General features: G+C 40.9%; 2 protein-coding genes across 2 annotated transcripts; both read right to left on the minus strand.

Annotated features, from left to right (window-relative positions):
- Positions 1 to 556: 556 nt before the first annotated feature.
- On the minus strand, positions 557 to 5,284 carry LOC124001941 (sialic acid synthase-like). The gene is made up of 6 exons (XM_046309110.1): positions 5,032 to 5,284; positions 3,861 to 4,076; positions 2,730 to 2,829; positions 2,409 to 2,563; positions 1,937 to 2,203; positions 557 to 1,572 (listed from the first exon to the last, which is right to left on the minus strand). The coding sequence occupies exons 1-6, from the start codon at positions 5,161 to 5,163 to the stop codon at positions 1,363 to 1,365; spliced, it is 1,080 nt and encodes a 359-aa protein (XP_046165066.1). The 5' UTR covers positions 5,164 to 5,284; the 3' UTR covers positions 557 to 1,362.
- A 111-nt stretch (positions 5,285 to 5,395) lies between these two features.
- Positions 5,396 to 14,049, minus strand: LOC124001943 (sialic acid synthase-like). Its single transcript, XM_046309111.1, has 6 exons — positions 13,829 to 14,049; positions 13,193 to 13,408; positions 12,973 to 13,072; positions 12,651 to 12,805; positions 12,085 to 12,351; positions 5,396 to 8,823 (listed from the first exon to the last, which is right to left on the minus strand). Exons 1-6 carry the CDS (start codon positions 13,958 to 13,960, stop codon positions 8,620 to 8,622), a joined length of 1,074 nt encoding a protein of 357 aa, XP_046165067.1. The 5' UTR covers positions 13,961 to 14,049; the 3' UTR covers positions 5,396 to 8,619.
- Between the last annotated feature and the right edge of the window lie 7,974 nt (positions 14,050 to 22,023).

Genomic DNA, 22,023 nt, shown 5'->3' on the forward strand with positions numbered 1-22,023 from the left:
TGACCAAGACCCTTCTCCCCCGATTGCTCAGTTTGGCAGGGCGGCCAGCTCTAGGAAGAGTCTTGGTGGTTCTAAACTTCTTCCGTTTAGGAATGAGGCTACTGTGTTCTTGGGGACCTTCAATGCCACAATTCTTTTAGTTCTCTTCCCCAGATCTGTGCCTCGACATCATCCTGTCTCGGAACTCTACAGACAATTCCTTCGACCTCATGGCTTGCTCGGACATGCACTGTCAACTGTGGGACCTTATATAGACAGTTGTGTGCCTTTCCAAATCATGTAAAATCAATTGAATTTACAACAGGTGGACTCCAAGTTGTAGAAACATCTCAAGGATAATCAATGGAAACAGGATGCACCTGAGCTCAATTTCCAGTCTCATAGCAAAGGTCTAAATATATGTAAATAAGGTATGTTTTTAATTAATACATTTGCAAAAATGTATAGAAACCTGTTTTTGCTTAGTCATTGTTGGGTATTGTGTGTAGATTTCTGAGGACACTTTTAGATGATAGATAGCATCTTTACTTTAGACAGCCACATTAAAGTAAAGCACTTTCATATCTAGAGCATAATTTATTGATCGTTCTCAAATGGATTCCTGGTAAATCTGGTTGAGAGAATGTCAAGAGTGTACAAAGCTGTCAAAGGCTAGCTGCTTGAAAGAATCTCAAATATATTTTGATTTGTTTAACACTTTTTGTTAGTACATTATTCCATATGTGTTGTTTCATAGTTTTGATGTCTTCACTATTATTCTAAAATGTAGAAAACAGTACAAATAAAGAAAAACCCTGGAATGAGTAGGAGTGTCAAACTTGACTGGTACTGTACATATGGTATGTTTTCACTTTTGACACTCATTTGTACCAGAATTGTATCACAAAATAATATAATTGCAATCAAGGAGTGTGATTTCGGATGCAAAAGGTAAAGATGACAATCATTAGTGTTTAGCATTTTGTATTTGACATTTTTTTTTGTGCAATCAATTGTGCAATTTAACAAAAAAAATGGCCATTTCATTTATACATGAAGAGTTAAACATTGAATTAGAATGCAATCATTTCAGCCACTACTGAACATAGTTTGTATTTTCTCTTCTTAACTAGGCACTTGTAGTCAAGTCTGAATCATTGAAGGTTTGTTTCCATCTAGTAAAAAAAAAAACATGAAACCAGAAAAATAAAACATGTTCCCGAAACTGAGACTTCTAGGCCTCTAAATAATATCTATATTATCGATGTTCCCACAACCACCTCTTCACTTTTCTCAGCCTGTAAAAGTGCATTGTGTTGTTTGGCATTGTGGTTAAGGTATTACAATGGTTACAGTAGGCTATTACCAGGGTGATTACTCAACTCAGCACTTGATCTTCTTGCCGTAGCTTTCGACCACGTCTGGGGTGATACTCTCGTCCTCCTCCACGTCCTCTGTGACGGACTTGCCCACCAGCTGGTAGATGTCTTCGGGAGGAACGCCCTTCGGCTCGCCCACCTTCACCCCCAGCATGTCCATACTCAGCACCGTGCCTTTGGTGATCGCCACCTTGGCCACCACTGATTTCCCCAGCTGGAAGAGGACAAAATGAATATATTAAAAGAAGTTCTGACATCATTTCCTGTTTGAAGCAACATTATTGGGCCCAGTACTTGGGTATAACAACAAACCCTAAAAATCTAAGATCATATAGCCTATAGGGTACAGAGTTTTTCCATGTCAGATGACAAGATTAGAAAAAAAAAACTCCTAGCCCTAACACACACCCACCCACCCACCCCTAAATTGGAATAAATGCTAAATAATGTTTGTAAAAATAAATACCGCATTGTCTTGCATCAGATTGCCATTAATCATTGCAGTTGGCCGTCAGGCTATGTGGCAATAATAACATAATCTGTTGGAATACAATGAAAAGTGCCCATCCAGGAAGTACCTTATCGTGGCATGGCTCCTCACAGGGCAGCATCTGCTTGATGCTCGTCCCCAGAGACCTCTCCACCAATCGGATGGCTTTCACCAGCTCTGTCAGCTCAGAGGGCTCCAGAGAAGCTTCGTGGTCACTTCCCTTCCAGCTCTTGTCCAGGGTCACATGACGCTCAATGACCTTTGCCCCCAGCGCCACTGCTGCCACGGAGATGTGGACCCCAGACTCATGACCGGAATATCCGATGGGAATATCAGGGAATTCCTTCTGGTATTCCTATGAACAAGATTATGGGTCATTTTCCTGCCTCGAAACATGTATTCTCTCTGGATTTAGCCTTAACCACAGACTAGCACTAATGGTCCATTGATTTATAACATAAATAAGATGCACCGTGTGTTTAGGGGTGACAAGGTTGACAGCCAACTTTCTGATCTTGCCTGAAACAACTCCTTCGTTCAAACCAATGAAAAACTCTTACTGCGATGACACGCAGGTTGACATCTTCAGCCTCCAATGGGTAGGCACTGGTGCACTGCAGGATGCAGAAGTTCTGATTGTGTTTCTTGACTGTCTGATAGACCCGTCTCATTGTCGCCATCGACTGCATCCCACTGGATATCACCATGGGGCGACCTAGCATTATAAACCAAAGAGATTTGAGATTCATTTCAACAACAAAAAAAAACACTTTGCTTTAACCTCGATATTCAACATTTTTTTACTACACTTTCAGGGGTATAAAGTAGATTTAGCGGCCAAAGACAAATATCTATCATACTGTAAACTTTAAATCACTGACCTTTTTTAGCAGTCTTTTCCAGATAGGGAAAGTTGTTGGTGTCCCCTGAACCGACTTTGAAGAAAGGCACATCAAGCTCATGTAGAAACTCCACAGCCATCTAACAAGAGATACAACAAATAACGAACAAATAACTAATACAGTTTTGATATGCATTATACAGGCCCATTCAATATAGTACCACAGGAGTCAGACCTCCCCAAAAGCCTAGCAGCGTGTGTTTAGGGGTGAAATGGGAACAGGGAAATGGTTCCAATTGTTTTTCCCCCATTCACTGAAATCCCCCATGGGGAAAAATAACACTTAAAATAAGGGCTGAGTTTCATGTAGGATTAACCTGGTGTGCTGTTTTGATAACTGTGTAAATCTCTCTAGGACAAGGTGACTTATCAATATATTTCCCTGTATTTACCCCACAAAAATGAAATGCTAGTTAGCAGCTAATGTGGCTATCATTAAGAACTACAAATGCCATGATGACATGAGTCGAGGCAAAGATAAGAATCTCTGGATTAATTTAGTAATGTTAGCTAAATGTACCAGTGAATAAATTGGCTACATTTCTTTAAAAAAATGTACAATCCTGTGAACTGTCTTGTGCAAGTTTTAAATTGACAATATCTGTCAGCAAAGGTGTCAGTTGGAGACGAAGTTCAGGGAGTGGTCCTTCTGTAGCTCAGTTGGTAGAGCATGGCGCTTGTAACGCCAGGGTAGTGGGTTCGATCCCAGGGACCACCCATACATAGAATGTATGCACACATGACTGTAAGTCGCTTTGGATAAAAGCGTCTGCTAAATGGCATATTATTATTTTTATTATTATTTGTCGTTTTGCATGATGTCTACTTTGATGCTAATTAGCATTTTCGAATCTGAGCGTAAATAGAGCTGAATATGTTCATAAAAGTCACCCTGTCAGATTGAGATTTGCATAGTTATCAAAACATCATGCCGGGGTAAAGATACAGGAAACACAGCCCTTATTTTCAGCGTTTCTAAAATTCCCTATGGGAAAAATGCGTTGTGAAACAATTGGAACCATTTCCCTATTTGACTGCTAGATTTGATGGGTTTTATGACACCTCCACAGTGGCGCTCTATGGGCCTATTCCACATCAACATCATTCTTACCTCATCCATTCCTGAAGCAGTAAAGAAAATTCCAACCTCCTTTGCATAATTCTGCAGCTCTACGTATTGTGTATGACTGAACTCAAGGTGGCGCTTGTGCTCTCCGTACGTCTTGCCCCAGGATTGTTTGGAGGTGTAGGGACGCTCCAGAGCACGTTTGTTGAACTTGTACTCAAGTTCACTCTTCTGAAACTTGGCGCAGTCTGCCCCGCAGTCCTGTGAATTGATTTCCAATATGAGTAGGGTCACATAGTTGTAAAATGTGTTACCAATGACGACGACAAGGGAACCTTGTTTCAAATCTTCTCTCGTTGATTGAGACAGGTGGGTCCACACCCCAAAGTGCCACATGCCATGATGACACTCACCTGTCTCGAACAAGAAGATTTGAAATAGACAAGATGGCGACAAAGACATTGTTGGATTACTCACGGAGCAAAACATTAATACATTTAAATGCATCACCTGTAACTGGACACTGACATTTTAGAAGATAGATGTTTGGCTGAATCAAAAACAAAAGATAGTATTGCCAAGTTAAGGTTGGTTGAAATGTCACTGTGCTACACCAAACGGTACCTAACCTGTAACTCAGGCAAGAAAGGCATTTCACTGTACTTGTGCACGTGAAATTAAAAAGCTTAAACTGGACTTGAATGGACACCCCAAAACTCTTTGGTTAGATCACATTATAACGTAAATCTGTAGCTTACACAACCACTGCATTTTAATTAAACAGTCGGTGTGATAATTGTGTGTATGTGAGGTTGGTTATCTGTTGTGCCACATCTCTGGCTCTGGTAGGAAATCTGAATCCACCAATATCAATGCTTACTAAATTGACCAATATATGCCCATGGTCTCAATGTCACAAATTCACTATTTTAAATACAGCCCCAGCAAGCAACAGAGCAGTTAGTAGCAGAGCTACTGTCATTTTACAGTCCTGTGGGCACTGGAATCGATCATTTCCTCATTGGCACTGTAGCAGGGCAGTTGTTAGACAAGAAGCAGCGTCATTCAAAAGAGAATGGACTGTCAATTGCAACTGCCAAATTGGTCAAATGCATTTATACTAAAGTAGCTGCTAGTTTACTAGCAAGTCAGTACCATGGTCCCCAATACAGCAGCTGGGCTAAGAAAACTGATTAATACATGCTACTAACATTACCTTGGCCATCTTGATCATTTTCTTGGCAATTTCGATATCTCCCTGGTGGTTCTGTCCAATTTCTGCAATAATGAAACAGGGGTTAGAACCCCCAATCATCCTGCCAGGACAAAGCTCGAATTTCAGAGGCATTTTGGAAATGTGATAAATCCGGTTTCCTAAAAATTTTGTGGCGATAAAATGTTCGCTTGCTCTGAGCCAGTGGTACGGAGATGGTCAGGTGCGGGTTCTCGCGGAAAAAGTCGAGCTAATTTCCACGTTGCACACCCGGAATCCACGTGGTTTCCTCTCCACTCATGTTTCAAAATAAAGGTTCTCCATTCACTCACAGGTCATTTCAGGATTCTCAAGAGTCAAAATGTGAGACACTGTAATGAGTAATATTTTATTATTATTAATATTATAGGAGCAGTCAATCATTATCTGTATACATTGTATTTTACTTTTTAACACCAAGTTCTATTTCACATCCTCTGATATAGAAAAGTAAACATCCACCACATGTGTATAAATACATGTACCTTATATAGACAGTCAAGTCTACTATATTCGGATCTAATCTGTTTGTTTCTACCTATAAAAAAACGTTAAAAACTTGCTTCTGACTATACATCGCCCAGTGCCATGTTCAGTAGCGTTGCAGATAGAAATTAAATGAATAGAGCCGACGTGATTCCTAACATGCAAACCAGGCATTAAAACGTAAAGTGATGGGCCAGGTTATATGTTTGGCTAGCTCAATCTTGATGTGACTTGGATCTAAAAGAATAATAGCCTAGACTGGTGCAATAAATATGGTGGAAGGAAACTCTCTTGCCCATGTTTACACCAATCCAAAGCTTTTTTTTTTTTTTAAACTTTAGTAGTACATGTAAGAAGAATCAAGTAGACTACCTTTACTTAAGTGAAAGACAGAGAGGGGGGTGGGATGGGACAAATTAAGTCAAGGCACATGTTATGCTTATGCAATATTGTAGAATTTTGAAACTGAAAAAAACATTTTTGGATGACAGCCAAAAATTGAATGAATTGAGGAATGAGGATGAACAGTCCGCCACACAAACCTTTTTAAAATTGTCCACAATGAACGCTTGTGATGCAGTGTAAATATTATGTAACTAATAACATTTTCAGCCAGAGTTTATTAAGGTTAAACGTAAGATTCACTAACACCTTCAAATAAGGTTAATAAAAAACAGCTGCAACAAAAGCAACAACAAAAATCCACATTTAACATGTTATGTTTATGTAATATTGTAGAATTTTGCATCTGAAAAACATATTGAGTGACAGCCAGCAGTATTTAGATTGTTGACAGAAATTAACATCCGTTTTTTTAATGATGCAGGTCAACAATCCACCACACAGTTTAAATTTTTTTTTTACCAACAATTAACACTTGTTAGGTAGTGTTGAATACGCCTGGCTCCTCGCATAGTCTTTAGACGTGACAGACTCGATTAATAAATTAAACAGTGCTTCTTCTCTCTTTTTAAACTAATTTGAACGAGGTTACCTGCTACTGGTTGACGTTGAGCTAGTAATAGCTGGAGGCTGTCTCACCTTGACTTCATCTTGATTTTATTTAATCTCTGTTCCACACTGGCTGCCATCTTCTGACACTACAATACAATTCATTTTGTCCTTTCCAGTAATATACTCTAAATAATCTCATATGGGGTTTTGCCTTTCTTCACTGATAACTAGTGATGCACAAGTTAGGCCTATTTGAAACATCATCTACTAGAAGCATTTAAACCGACGGAAGGAAAAAAATGACATGTATTTAAGTATGTTTTGTTGTTGTAGTGGGCACAGTAAAAGTAGTACTCTCTCTAAAAAAAGACTAAGAAATGTTTTATATATTTTTTCATTTTTTATGTTTTAGCTCACATAATATAATTTCAAAGTGTGTTTTAAGGTGTCTAATATGATACACGTCAAAAACTAATGTAGACATTTCAAAAATGCATTTCTATAGCTTCCAAATGAGGAGTGCCAAGATGGCTATGCGGTGGCTTCAATAAAGCGCCCCCTGGCAGTAAACCAGGGTTTATACACATCAGTGTAGTAAAAAAAAAATGAAAAGGTCTTAAATTGTAGTTTCAGTATAGTTTTAGTTTTTCAAATATTTTTATTAATTATTTTATTACAGGTTACAGAATAGTTTTTCCAATTTTAGTTTTTACTTTAGTTTAAGTTTTTGTTACACTTACATGTTATTCAATCATTTCCCCCACATCTCTCGCCTGCTTCTGCGTAGCCAAGAGCTACAATAGAACATGGTTCTATTTGAGATGCACTGTGTGTTGACTGTCGCCTCCTTATTGGATCTCAGGGAAAAGATACAAAGACACGTTGATTCTTGAAATACACGAGGAGAGATTCATTAAAGATAATTAACTAGGTTTCTATTTTCATCTGTGGTGGGGATTTATCGTTGGAGTAGAGAAACACACGATTTTGTACGACTCCGGGTCAAAATTGTACAAAGAACCAGCTAAATTCAGGAAAATATGCATGTCAGGCAAAATAACAACTCAATGTTCATCTCCCAGGACAAACTATCTAGCAACAGATAGCGACCTAAATGTCCATGATTGTTTCGAACTGTCCACAAATGAATATAGTTTGTTCACAGTTGCTTTTGATATTTTCACCTGAGTGTCATGATCGCATCTGATGTGGATGGACAAAATCAACATGCGAATGCATGCGTGTGGCCGCTTCACCAAACCAGCCCCCTGAAATGTTGATTTCGACTATCCCCATCAGAGACGTTCATGACAAGCAGGTTAAATTAGAAAAACAAACTACAGTATATTAATTTGGGGACAGGTTGAAACACACGACTCATTCACGGATATTTAATGTAATTTAACTATTGCTAGCTAATTTGCCCTGGCACATAAACATTGGTTTGTTAGTTTAAATATGGGGTCCCTTTTTTTGCTGAATCTTTGCAGAATTTTTTGTTGTCATACAAAATCATGTTCTCTACTCCGACAATTAATCCACAGATGAAAGGGGAAACCTAGTTCGTTTTTAGACAGCGTTCTTTGATTAATCTCTTCTCGTTCATCTTTCAATCACCCACGTGGGCTAGTATGCTCGTGAAAACCAATGAGTAGATGGGAGAGGCGGGACTTGCAGGCATTAAGGGTCTGAAATGGAACCAAGTTCTATTTATCGTCTGGCTATGCCCATTGATGCGCATGAGCAGTTAAATGATTGAATAATGGGTACATTCATTTTGCGACACCCCAGCACGCAACGTGGCCGTCTGGTGATACTGATCATATGTCGGATTGATGGTCTGTTTACATAGCGGGTTGCGGTAATTAAAGTGGCAGGTTAGGTGAATTAACGTGGCTGATTAGGGGAACCAACACATTAGGTTTGGTGAAATAACAGCAGGTTATGAGACTGAGGTTAAAGTGAGGGAAATAATTGGGGTTAGGCATTGCTACAATACTGACATGACCACTAGATGAAGATGTATGCCTACTCAATCTAGCCAAAATGGTGGAAATGTAAACAGACCATCAGTATCATAACACTAGTCTAGTCAGCATGTTAACGTGTTTGTCAGCCCTTGTTGTTGTAGACGTCCACCATACGTGGCGTGATGCTCCCATCCTCCTCCACGTCCTCTGTGACGGCCTTGCCCACCAGCTGACCCATGTCTTCAGGAGAGACGCCCCTCGGCTCGCCCACCTTCACCCCCAGCATAGCCATACTCAGCACCGTGCCTTTGGGTATCGCCACCTTAGCCACCACTGACTTCCCCAGCTGGAAGAGAAAATAATACGGAGATTTCCTCCTACAGTATGTGCTGTTGTAGGTTATACAGTACAAAGAGAATACTTGACGTAGGGGAGGTTTATGACAAACATAATGGTCCTACCTTTTAAATGAAAGTGAATATAACATCATTTTTGGAGAAAGTTATTATTACAAATGTCAATGGGAAAAATATTTATTTAGTATATTATTGATATATGTTGTATATTTTGTATATGTATTGCCTTCACAAACTATTCAGAGCCAAGCACTTTTTCCAGATTTTGTTACATTACAGCTTAACTCCAAAATGTATTAAATAAAACATTTTCCTTATCAATCTACACACAATACCCCATAATGACAAAGCAAAATCAGGTTTTTAGAAATGTTTGCAAACATAAATACATTAGTTATTTATTTACATTTGTATTCAGACCCTTTGCTATGAAACTCGAAATTTGTATTTTGTATTTATTATGAATCCCCAGCTACTCTTCCTGGGTTCCAGCAAAATGAAGGCAGTTTATACAATTTTAGAAACATTACAATACATTCACAGATTTCACAACACACTGTGTGCCCTCAGGCCCCTTCTCCACCACTACCACATATCTACAGTACTAAATCCATGTGTATGTATTGTGCGTATGTTATCATGTGTGTGTTTGTATGCATGTGCCTGTGCCAATGTTTGTGTTGCTTCACAGTCCCCACTGTTCCATAAGGTGTTTTTTAAATATTTTTTTAATCATTTTTAAAAATCCAATTTTACTTCTTTAGTCAGTTACTTGATGTGGAATAGAGTTCCATGTATTCATGGCTCTATGTAGTACTGTGTGCCTACCATAGTCTGTTCTGGACTTGGGTCTGTGAAGAGACCTCTTGTGGTATGTCTTGTGGGGTATGCATGGATGTCTGAGCTGTGTGCCAGTAGTTTAAACAGACAGCTCGATGCATTCAACATGTCAATACCTCTCACAAATACAAGTAGTGATGAAGTCAATCTCTCCTCCACTTTCAGCCAGGAGATATTGACATGCATATTATTAATATTATCTCTCTGTGTACATCCAATGGCCAGCCATGCTGCCCTGTTCTGAGCCAATTGTAATTTTCCTAAGTCCTTTTTTGTGGCACCTGACCACACGACTGAACAGTAGTCAAGGTGCAACAAAACTAGGGCCTGTAGGACCTGCCTTGTTGATAGTGATGTTAAGGTAGAGCAGCGCTTTATTATGGACATACTTCTCCCCATCTTAGCTACTACTGCATCAATATGTTTTGACCATGACAGTTTACAATCTAGGGTTACTCCAAGCATTTTAGTCATCTCAACTTGACAAGATGGAGGGAAAGATGAACTGAGCAAAGTACAGAGGGATCCTTGATGAAAACCTTCTCCAGAGCGCTCAGGACCTCAGACCGGGGCTAAGTTCACCTTCCCACAAGACAACGACCCTAAGCACACAGCCAAGACAACGCAGGAGGGGCTTCGAGCAAGTCTGAATGTCTTTGAGTGGCCCAGCCACATCCCGGACTTGAACCTGAACGAACATCTCTGGGAGAGACCTGAAAATAGCTGTCTAGTTGCTCATCCAACCTGACAGAGCTTGAGAGGGTATGCAGAGAAGAATGGGTGGAATACACCAAATAAAGGTGTGCCAAACTTGTAGCGTCATACCCAAGAAGACTTGAGACTGTAATTGCTCCCACACTTTTGGCATTATCTCAACCAGGTATGTTTTTCCAACAGTCTTGAAGGAGTTCTCACATATGCTGAGCACTTGTTGGTTGCTTTTCCTTCACTCTGCAGTCCAACTCATCCCAAACTCATCCCAAACCATCTCATTTGGGTTGAGGTCAGGTGATTGTGGAGGCCAAGTCATCTGATGCAGCACTGTATCACTCTCCTTATCCTAAATAGCCCTTACACAGCCTGGAGGTGTGTTGGGTCATTGTCCTGTTGAAAAACAAATGATAGTCCCACTAAGCATAAACCAGATGGGATGGTGTATGGCTGCAGAATGCTGTGGTAGCCATGCTGGTTAAGTGGGCCTTGAATTCTAAATAAATCAGACGTGTCACCAGCAAAGCACTGTTACACCTCCTACTCGATGCTTCATGGTGGGAACCCCACATGCAGAGATCATCTGTTCACCTACTCTGTGTCTAAAAAGGACACAGCGGTTGGAACCAAAAATCTAAAATTTGGACTCATCAGACCAAAGGACAGATTTTCACCGGCCTAATGTCCAATGCTCGTGTTCTTGGCCCAGGCAAGTCTCTTCTTATTGTTGGTGTCCTTTACTAGTGGTTTCTTTGCAACAATTTGACCATAATAGGCCTGATTCATGCAGTCTTCTCTGAACAGTTGATGTTGAGATGTGTCTCAACATCAAGTTAACTTTAATGAACTTATCCTCTGCAGCAGAGGTAACTCTGGGTCTTCCTTTCCTGTGGCGGTCCTCATGAGAGCCAGTTTCATCATAGTGCTTGATGGTTTTTGCGACTGCACTTGAAGAAACTTTTGACTGACCTTCATGTCTTAAAGTAATAATGCTTATTCGAGCTGTTCTTGCCATAATAAGGACATGGTCTTTTACCAAATATAGCTATCTTCTGTATACCACCCCTACCTTGTCACAACACAACTGATTGGCTCAAATGCATTATGAAGGAAATAAATTCCAAAAATGAACCTTTACAAGGCACACCTATTAATTGAAATGCATTCTAGGTGACTACTTCATGAAGCTGGTTGAGAGAATGTCAAGAGTGTGCACAGCTGTCATCAAGGCAAGGATGGCTACTTTGAAGAATCTCAAATATAAATATGTTTTGATTTTTTAACACTTTTTTGGTTACTACATGATTCCATATGTGTTATTTCATAGTTTTGTTGAAAATAGTAAAAATAAATAAAAACCCTTTAATGAGTAGGTGTGTCCAAACTTTTGACTGGTACTGTATGTACATGTATTATTTCAGTTTTACATTTTTTATTAACTAGCAAAAATGTCTAAAACCCTTTTTTTGTCTTTGTCTTTATGGGGTATTGTGTGTAGTTTGATGAGAGGGAAAAAAACAATTTAATACATTTTAGAATAAGACTGTAACATAACAAAATGTGGAAAAAGGGAAGGGGTCTGGTCTGAATACTCTCTGAATGCACTGTGTGTCAAAAATATACGAAATAAATATTTTCCCTTTACCATTCAAAAATGATGTCGTATTTATTTTCAGTTAACCCTTCTGAGGCTAACTCACCTTGACATGGCAGGCTTTCTCACAGGGTAGCATCTGTTTGATGCCCGTGCCTTGGGCCCGCTCCACCAAGCGGATGGCCCTGACTAGCTCTGTCAGCTCAGAAGGCTCCAGTGACGCCTCGTGGTCGTTGCCCTTCCAGCTCTTGTCCAGGGTCACGTGACGCTCCACGACTTTTGCCCCCATTGCCACTGCTGCCACAGTGATGCTGATTCCCCTCTCATGGCCAGAATATCCGATGGGAATATCAGGGAATTCCTTCTGGTATTCCTACAGTATGTCAGGAAAAGGGAGAGTAAAATTCCATGGGTCAATTAATTTCCTTTAGTCTCTCTCTCTCTCTCTCTCTCTCTCTCTCTCTCTCTCTCTCTCTCTCTCTCTCTCTCTCTCTCTCTCTCTCTCTCTCTCTCTCTCTCTCTCTCTCTCTCTCTCTCTCTCTCTCTCTCTCTCTCTCTCTCTCTCTCTCTCTCTCTCTCTCTCTGATGTTACTCTGGGGTGACAACAGATATCTTGCTGATCCATCCTGCCTGACAACCCTTTCCTTGTACTAAACCAATGGGAAGCCTTACTGCTATGACACGTAGGTTGACATCCTCAGGGTCCAATGGGTAGGCACTGGTGCACTGTAGGATGGTGAAGTTCTGATTGTGTTCCTTGACCGTCTGATAGACCCGTCTCATTGTCGCCATCGACTGCATCCCACTGGATATCACCATAGGCCGCCCTGAGGTTCAACAAAGTCGTAATTTCAACAGTAACTGACTTTACTGATATGCCGCATATTACCCATGTGGACTGCACATTCCGAGTATAACTTTTCACTTTTACCACAGTAACAGGCGATAAAGGTGCGGTACATATATAACACAGTGGTAACTTAAACCGCTTCACCTTTTCTTGCAGTCAGTTCCAGATAGGGGAAATTGTTGGCATCGCATGAGGCAACTTTGAAGAAGGGCACATCAAGCTCATCCAGGAAGTCCACAGCCATCTGACAAGCGAAGCGAAGCAGTTGGGGTGGTCATGCATGTTTTGCTTGAAATCCGGAACATCGACACAGTCGCAGCAGACGAATTCAATAGACATGTATTATAATGGAATGACCTCTTACCTCGTCCATCCCAGAAGCGGTGAAGAAGATTCCAACCTCCTTTGCATATTTCTGGAGCTCTCTATATTGTTCGTGACTGAACTCTAGATGGCGTTTGTGGTCACCGTACGTCTTTCCCCAGGAATGTTTGGAGGTGTAGGGACGCTCCAGGGCACGCTTGTTGAACTTGTACTCAAGTTCACTCTTCTGAAATTTGGCGCAGTCTGCCCCACAGTCCTGTGAATTGATGCCAACATGAGTAATAGCACCAAACACACACACACACACACACGCACAATTTCCGTTTATGCAAATCCATGCACAGCAGCAATACAGTATCAGGATCACAGCAGAAAATACCTTTCCCCTCAGTCCTGCCATTTCTACATGAGCTTTTGATTTGAGGTTATTAAAGGAAGATTTACATGGGAGGGATGCAGGATGAATAAGTTGCTCCACACTCATACATGTATACGTGTGCCTTTCTATCCGATTCTCCCAGAGAATCTTGTCACCCAACCTATTATATTTAACTGAAGCTTGAAAATACTTTCAATGAAGACCATGTTCTGTATTCAGCATGCTTTTTGTCCATAACTGTGTCCAGGAAACCAGTCCTTAAAGTCTAACAATGTCTCTTCATTTAGCTTCCATTACCTTGGCCATCTTGATCATTTTCTTTGCGATTTCAATATCTCCCTGGTGGTTCTGTCCAATTTCTGCAATAATGAAACAGGGGTTAGAACCACCGATCATCCTGCCAGGACCAAGTTCGAATTTCAGACTCATTTTCAAAAGAAAAGTGATAAATTAAGTTGGTAAATGCTTTAAAGTCTATGGCAAATAATTCTTTAAGGATGAGATTGTCAGAGGCAATCTTGCACGGTGGAAAAAGGAAGAAATTGCTTATCGTCTGCCCTTTTATCCAAATCCTTAGTCAGCCCATCCAATGATATGCCAGTATCCTGACCAGTTATGCAAAAAGTGACAGGTATTGTTTTTTTATAGCCTGGATGCCAGTCTGTTTCTTTTCACATTATGGAATTGTTCTCACGTTATTGTCATTTGACAAGAGCCCAAACAAATCTGGAACCAGGCAACAACAACAAAAACGCAAATAAGATGTAAATAAGGATATTTGCAAATACATTCATTCATAGGAAATGGGTACAGGGATAGATACCAAGTTCTCTCTCTCGTGCACAGTTCAGACAATTAGTGAAGGAGATAGATTTATATGTAGGCTGTTGTTTTTTTACTGGAAGAAAGACCCACGTTGAGCGCAGCTTTATAGAAACATTATTTACGTCGAGTGCAAAAATATTGTTTTATATTACTGCTTTATATCTTTACCTTTTCATAGAATTATATCCTCTTTGATTGTTTTTATATATCCTTAGAGATTGAAAGTAGGGTTAGGTTTAAAGCTCTTTGTGTATGACAGTGGACTGTAGGAATGTGCACTCCCAATAACTCAAGGCCTCTCCTGACTGATTAGAAGTCCTGTGATATGCACAGAGAAATCCTGGGTGATGGAAAAGTATTGAAGTACATCTTTGTGGAAGGGAGAGGGTGAGAGCTGAGGGTGTAAGTGGACACGGCGCTGTCTGGAATGCACTGTATTCGGCTGGACATCTTTGTTGACGTCACTTTGAGTTTGGGCTCTTTTGTGTGATAAATATGTTTATGGTCTTTTGAGATATGGGTCCTCTTATCAATCGGCGTTGTCGCCAGGATATCACGCTTAAAGGAACAGAGAGTTTTCTGTGGAGAGTGACGCTTCAAATGTTTAAACAAATCTTAGATATGGCCATTTAGGAAACGTCCTGTGCGTGTGCGTGCGCGTGCGTGCGCGTGACAGTTGGATGTATCCCGTCTGTAACAGGTGGACAGTGCAACCGTTACTAAATCCGAGGGGATAGAGATAGTATTTAGAACTCAACAGCGTATGGTTCTGGGGTGGGAATTGTATCTAGTACAGATTCCCACAGGAGAAGGATATATTGTACATGTACAAAATATTCCTAAATAAATGAATGAATCTAGAAATTTTGACTGGAAAATAAACACAATTAGTGAGATACGATTGGTCCCTGAAAGGATACACTATAAAAACGCCACAATATAACCCACAACTTGGAATGAAAGTCGTTTTAGAAGGAGTCACTGCTTATTGGGAATAAACTTGGGTTCCAATATAGGAATATGATGGGAATGAGAGAGATTTTCCGTTCGTTGACCCTGTACAGGAGAGGGAGAGGCAAGGACTGAGAGCTTTGTGGTGATATGGCTCTTCATGCCTGCCAATCCACCGACCGGTGGGCACAAACAATGAAGCAAACAGAAGAGAAGTTTAAAAGTGTGTCTATAAAGGTTGTCACGGTAAGTTTCCAGAGACAGGAAAGGACGTCTCAGGGGATGTGTTAAAAGAAGTGATCATGGTATGTTATCACTGAGCTATAACTTGAACTACAGACAGCCTCCAAGATGGCTGAAAACCGATTTGTGGGGGGCTGACATCTTGCTAGTTCCTGTTTCAGGAGCTCATTAGTACATGACCACTGGCCCAGCCAAGAGGTGCATTCCAGGGCAAGCTGGAGCAGGCCGAAGATATTGATTAGTGATGGAGGGGAAATCTGCAGGCATGAAGAACCACCACACAACCCTGACACAGCCACTGAAAACAGGACTAAGAGGACAGTGCTTCAGCTTGCTCAATATGTGCACCTCAGGAGACAGTTGGATGCTATTTTCTGTTTAAGACAACAAAAGAACAACTTGTTTCAAACGTATTGAATGTCCTTGAGTTTTTTTTTGTTTGTTTGTTATACAAGGTGACTGTACTGATTGATAAACTTATTTTTTTCCCTCATCAATCTACACACAATACCCCATAACGGCAAAGCAAAAACTGTCACTATGCTCACAACAACATTATGTATAGCCAAGGACATTATGAGTGACGTCAAACCACTAATAGGAGCGATGTCTGATGTACCGTTTTCTGTGACTACATGGAGCTCTTCAAACTTTCTTTTCATGATGTCACGATCGTCATATGGAGAAGACCAAGGCTCAGCTCGGTAAGCGTACATACTTCTTTATTAAAGAAAGACCACTGAACAAAACATGACGCAAATATGGCTAGTGCAGACAGACAACTAAACATAGAATAAGAACCCACAAACTACCCAAGGAATATGGCTACCTAAATACGGTCCCCAATCAGAGACAACGATAAACAGCTGCCTCTGATTGAGAACCAATCTAGGCAACCATAGACATATAAACACCTAGACTTACAAAAAACCCTAGACAATACAAAAACTAAACAAACCACCCTCGTCACACCCTGACCTAACCAAAAGAATAAAGAAAACAAAGATAACAAAGGTCAGGTCGTGACACAAGATGAGTACAGCATGAGGCACTTTATGTCCTGCTATCCAAAACAATCAACAATTGCTTAATCAGAGTAAGAACGATTCAAATAATATTTATTTATTTAAAAAGGAATATTTTAACTAAGAACAACTATGTAAGAAATTATTAAATCAAATAAATGAATTGAAGAAGAAAAAACCATACAGCCCTGGTCTATGATGTTCTTCTCTCTTTATAATAACTATTTAAGGCTGTGATGGATGGCGTTTAAACATATCTAATTACCCAAAGGGGTGAAATGAACTCCGTCACGCAGAAATAGGTGGGGTTATTATGTTTCATGTGAGGATGGCTAACCCAGTGCCTTTCCAAAACCTGAACAAATTTGATAAGCGCATTGTTTACACATTTCCTTGCTGTCTATTTTGCACCAGTGAGGGGGGCATCCTTCCTCTCCTTTACAGCCTTGGCTGGACGCAATGTGCAACATATCCTAAATTGTCAGAAAATCCGAAAATGGTGATAGAAAATGGAGTTTCATAAAGAAAGTATGCATGTTTTCCCCATTCCCCCCCGGCTTTCTCGCAATTGAAGCTAGTTAAGAAAGAAAATTATGCCTTTGCAGCCTGAATGGAGGCCAGGAATGCACATCAAGCCTAGACGATAGTGCAGATTGGCTGCCTAGGCCAGGTTTAATTGAGGTTCTCTGACAAAATGCAATAAGTTCGATTGGAAAAGAGAGGGAGGTACATAGGCCTAGTATCGAATGTTGACATTTTAGGACTGATTAAGATTTATTATAATGAAAACTAACTAAATGTTTTATTTTTCTCTTCCAGGAGTGTATGGAATGTCCACTACCAAGTATTTTGATGAGTTGAACAATTACTCTTTATCTCTCCCTTTGAAATGATTCCTGAGGCCTGATGCGTTGTGACAGCAGTTATTGAAATTCTGCAAGTATAAAAAGGTACCCAAAATCCGGCCGTTAACGGAGCTCCCACATTAAGAAAGGCCTGGCCCTTTGTTTATTTTGCTTCTACTTTTTACCCCCAGACATTGCATACACAACCCACCCATTTATACTTGTGAATATTTGTTAGTGGTGTTAATACCATGTCTGATGTATTGTGTGTGGTCTTTTTATTAGGGTTTAGTAGGTTCTTCACAGGTGAGAAAGGATATACCTTAAAGGACACGCAAAACAACATTTTCTGAAGTATCTAGTGTCCGAATTTTGGCTGCACACATGTAAGTTCTCCTGATGAGAAACGTACTGAACAACTACACAAACCTGGTACAGAGAACGTTTCAAACAAGGAGTCTGTACAGGGAAGGAACAGACTCACAAGGGTTAGGGGGAATCCAGATTTCCATATCGTTTCTGTACCATACCGGGGTACATGATATTATCCGAAATAAAAAAACAAATTATTTTTTTTAGACACAAAACTATTTAAGCAACAGGGATTTTCATCCAGGAGGGGAATGAATGTCTCAGCTCTAACCAAAAGGCTTGATCTTGACATCTAGCCACTTAGCTTGCAATTTAGCAAACCAAATGCATTGCTGGAGCACTGAGCTGGAGAAAATGTATTTGACACATGTTATATTTCTTATAGATATACTCAGCTTCATTATAAGTAGTGGGGTAGCACGCTCCCCCGCAGCCCCTCGGGGGTTTATATTTTCAATTTATTGAAAATCATACCTTCGGTATTTCGATACCCCGGTATATGGTATAAACGGTCTATTGCCCAACGCTAGTGTTGACCTCTATTCTGACTTTCTGGTGAGGCCTGATCACCCAAAAAGATCAGCGAAAATTGGTGGAAATTGTTATATAATATCTAAATAAGATAATTATGAAGATGTGTATTTCTGATGTTGTTTTGTTTGTTTTGTTTTTGTCTTTGCTTCAACACAAACTCACCAGATTGGGTCTGCTGTATTATCTATATTTCTTGCCAAGGGTTGGCCCTCCAACTCCCTGGCCCTGCAACCTTGTTGTGAGATCGCCAAATATGACAGGAAATATAAGTCAACTTTCAAAATGGTTTCAAAAGTGTATATTTACTATAGACATTTGTATTAAGAATTTTGGAAAATGTTATAATTAGTCATACAATGAATGAATACCACCAAATTAAATAAATAAAGTAACAAATAATTCAAAAGCAGCAGTAAAATAATAACAGCAAGGCTATATACAGGGGGTACTGGTACAGAGTCAATGTGCAGGGGCACCGGTTAGTGGAGGTCATTGAGGTAATATATACATGTGGGTAGAGTTATTAAAGTGACTTATGCATAGATAATAACAGAGAGTAGCAGCAGCGTAAAATAGCAAGTAGTCTGGGTAGCCATTTGATTAGATGTTCAGTGGTCTTATGGCTTGGGGGTAGAAACTGTCTAGAAGCCTCTTGGACCTAGACTTGACACTCCGTTACCGCTTGCCGTGCAGTAGCAGAGAGAACAGTCTATGACTAGGGTGGCTGGAGTCTCTGGTAATTTTTAGGGCCTTCCTCTGACACCACCTGGTATCGAGGTCCTGGATGGCAGGAAGCTTGGCCCCAGTGACGTACTGGGCCGTACGCACTACCCTCTGTAGCGCCTTGCGGTCGGGGGCCCAGCAGTTGCCATACCATGCAGTGATGCTCTCGATGGTGCAGCTGTAGAACCTTTTGAAGATCTGAGGACCCATGCCAAATCTTTTCAGTCTTCTGAGGGAGAATAGGTTTTGTCGTGCCCTCTTCACGACTGTCTTGGTGTGCTTGGACCATGTTAGTTTGTTGGTGATGTGGACACCAAGGAGAGAATCTGTGGAAAGAACTGAAAACTGCTGTTCACAAATGCTCTCCATCCAACCTCACTGAGCTCGAGCTGTTTTGCAAGGAGGAATGGGAAAAAAATGTCAGTCTCTCGATGTGCAAAACTGATAGAGACATACCCCAAGCGACTTACAGCTGTAATCGCAGCAAACTTAAGGGGGCTGAATAATTTTGCACGCCCAATTTTTCAGTTTTTGATTGTTAAAAAAGTTTGAAATATCCAATAAATGTCGTTCCACTTCATGATTGTGTCCCACTTGTTGTTGATTCTTCACAGAAAAAATACAGTTTTATATCTTTATGTTTGAAGCCTGAAATGTGGCAAAAGGTCGCAAAGTTCAAGGGGGCCAAATACTTTCGCAAGGCACTGTATATGTCTCCCTTTCTGGAAATGTATGTTCTGCCAGTGTCTGTTTGGGCTTTCATGGAGTTTCGGGGTGTCACATAATGCATGAGTCACTGTCCCAGTAGTATGTGTGGCAGTGACAGCTAAATTAATAACTGGGTCTATTTGGCTATGTCCATAGTTTTATTCCGTCATTCTCATCAATGGCTTCGCCGTTGAATACTTTGACAGAAGTGGGGAAGCAGGGACAAGACCCAGTAGACTGGACACTAGTGTCAAGAAGAGTTTGAGAAGTTAAAACAAGCACTGTGCTAGTTCCTCGCTCTGGGAATACCAGATAGGGAGTTTGAGATGTTTGTGCACGAAGATAAGGGGCTGTCATTCTAAATTTGGGTTGTATCATTTATCAATAGTTCCAATTCGGTTTCAGACAGGCGAGAGACACAGAGCGCTGTCCCTGAACTGTGAAGAAAGCACCGAGGGAAGGGCGGGTGCGCTGCTCACACACAGCAGCACATGAGGAGTGTGAGAGAAACCCGTCTCTAGTCTATTTGACTATTCCTTGAATTCGCTTATGGATGACAATCATTTCCTTTTGAATTTATAAAGGGTTACCATTATAATTTGGCTTGGGTGATTCATTATGTTTGTTAATCTGATTCATTAATTTTTTTATTCTGCTGAGGAAATATTGAGTTACACTGCCAAGGGCGAGACGTGGGGGGGTGTTATCATGTAATATGGGGTCATCCTGCGAGTGGTTTCTGAAACAAATTCAATCTTTGTACAAACGAATCTAGCTTTTCGACCTTAGAAGAAAACCCTCCCTAATTTAGACTCACTAAGTTACGGAGGGTTTCCTCCCAAGGTTGAGATAGAAGGCCCTACTGTAGACTCCAGCCGCTAACAAGCTACTCTGTATCAGTGGTTATACCAACAACACTGATGTAATGGTTAAGCTAGTCACCTAGAAGCTTAGACAAATATTGTCTACTGGTTTATTGAAACTCTAAAATCAAGCTGTTGTGATATGTTGAATTTGATTACTGTAACCAATTATTGCAATTTCATACTCTGTTGACTACATAACGGGAGGGTTTTACTGACGAAGGAAAAACCCTTGAACGATTAGCCACAGGCCCAATATACAGGAAGCCAGTTCACCAGAGGAAAAGTTGTCTGTGTTAGTGGTCGCTCATCTGCTGCGGAGTGTTATTAGGAAATATGTGACTCAGAGTTTCGTTGAAATGACGTGAAAACAACGTTGATTCAACCAGTGTGTGCCCAGTGGCATAGAATGAAGTGAGGAGGACATGGCGTGGGAACACATTTTGTAGTCCTGGGGGAAGACTGAGTAGGAGCTTGGGGAGGTGTATAGATCCTTTATTTTTGTCAACGTTACTTTGCGTTTGGGCTCTTATGATATATAAGCTTATGGTATATTGAGATATTGGCGTGTTTTGACATTGCAAGCAAGAAGGAATCTCCATCCACTACATTCAAAAGAGTCAGATATCTCTGGAAATTAGTCACAAGCAATGGACCTCAGTTGAGTTCAGGAAATTTGTGGCCAAGTTAGATTTTGTGGGTGAACCACAGGGAATGCAAATAAGGATATTTACAAAGGAAATAGGAAGGCTATAGCGAGACAATTATTTCATGAAATGTATGATGTATCAATTAATTATATGACAGGTCAGGGCAGGCAGAGGTCAGTAATCCAGAGTGCCCTGACCCTGAGCCTGCCAGCTGTTTTGTGGCAGAATGGTAAAAAACAGGAACGCTAGATAACAAGAACGAGAGAAAGACAGGAGCATGGGGAAAACCATTTGATGAAAAACAACTGGCAACAGACAAACAGAGAACACAGGTACAAGTACACTGGGGATAAGGCTCTCTTCCAGATACGACAACAGCGGCAGACAAACATCTGGTCCGAGGGTATGCCATCCTCTTCCTCTTGCTCCGGGAAGAGCAGGGGCTGATAACCCAGGGAACACTCAAAAAGAAAGAGCCCAGTGGCAGAGCAGGTCAGGGTGTTGTGGGCATATTCAACCCACATGAGATGTTGGCTCCAGGTGGTGGAGTTGGCGGAGACAAGGCTGCGAAGAGGCATCCCCAAGTCTTGACTGGCTCTCACCGACTGGCCGTTGGACCGAGGGTGGAACCCGGACGACAGGCTGGCCGATGACCCAATGAATGTGCAGAACGCCTTCCAGAACCGGGACGAGAACTGAGGACCCCGGTCGGAGTCCATGTCCACCGGGGCTCAAAGGATCCGGAAGACGTGC

This window comes from Oncorhynchus gorbuscha, linkage group LG17 (assembly GCF_021184085.1).
Source record: "Oncorhynchus gorbuscha isolate QuinsamMale2020 ecotype Even-year linkage group LG17, OgorEven_v1.0, whole genome shotgun sequence".
Taxonomy (NCBI): domain Eukaryota; kingdom Metazoa; phylum Chordata; class Actinopteri; order Salmoniformes; family Salmonidae; genus Oncorhynchus; species Oncorhynchus gorbuscha.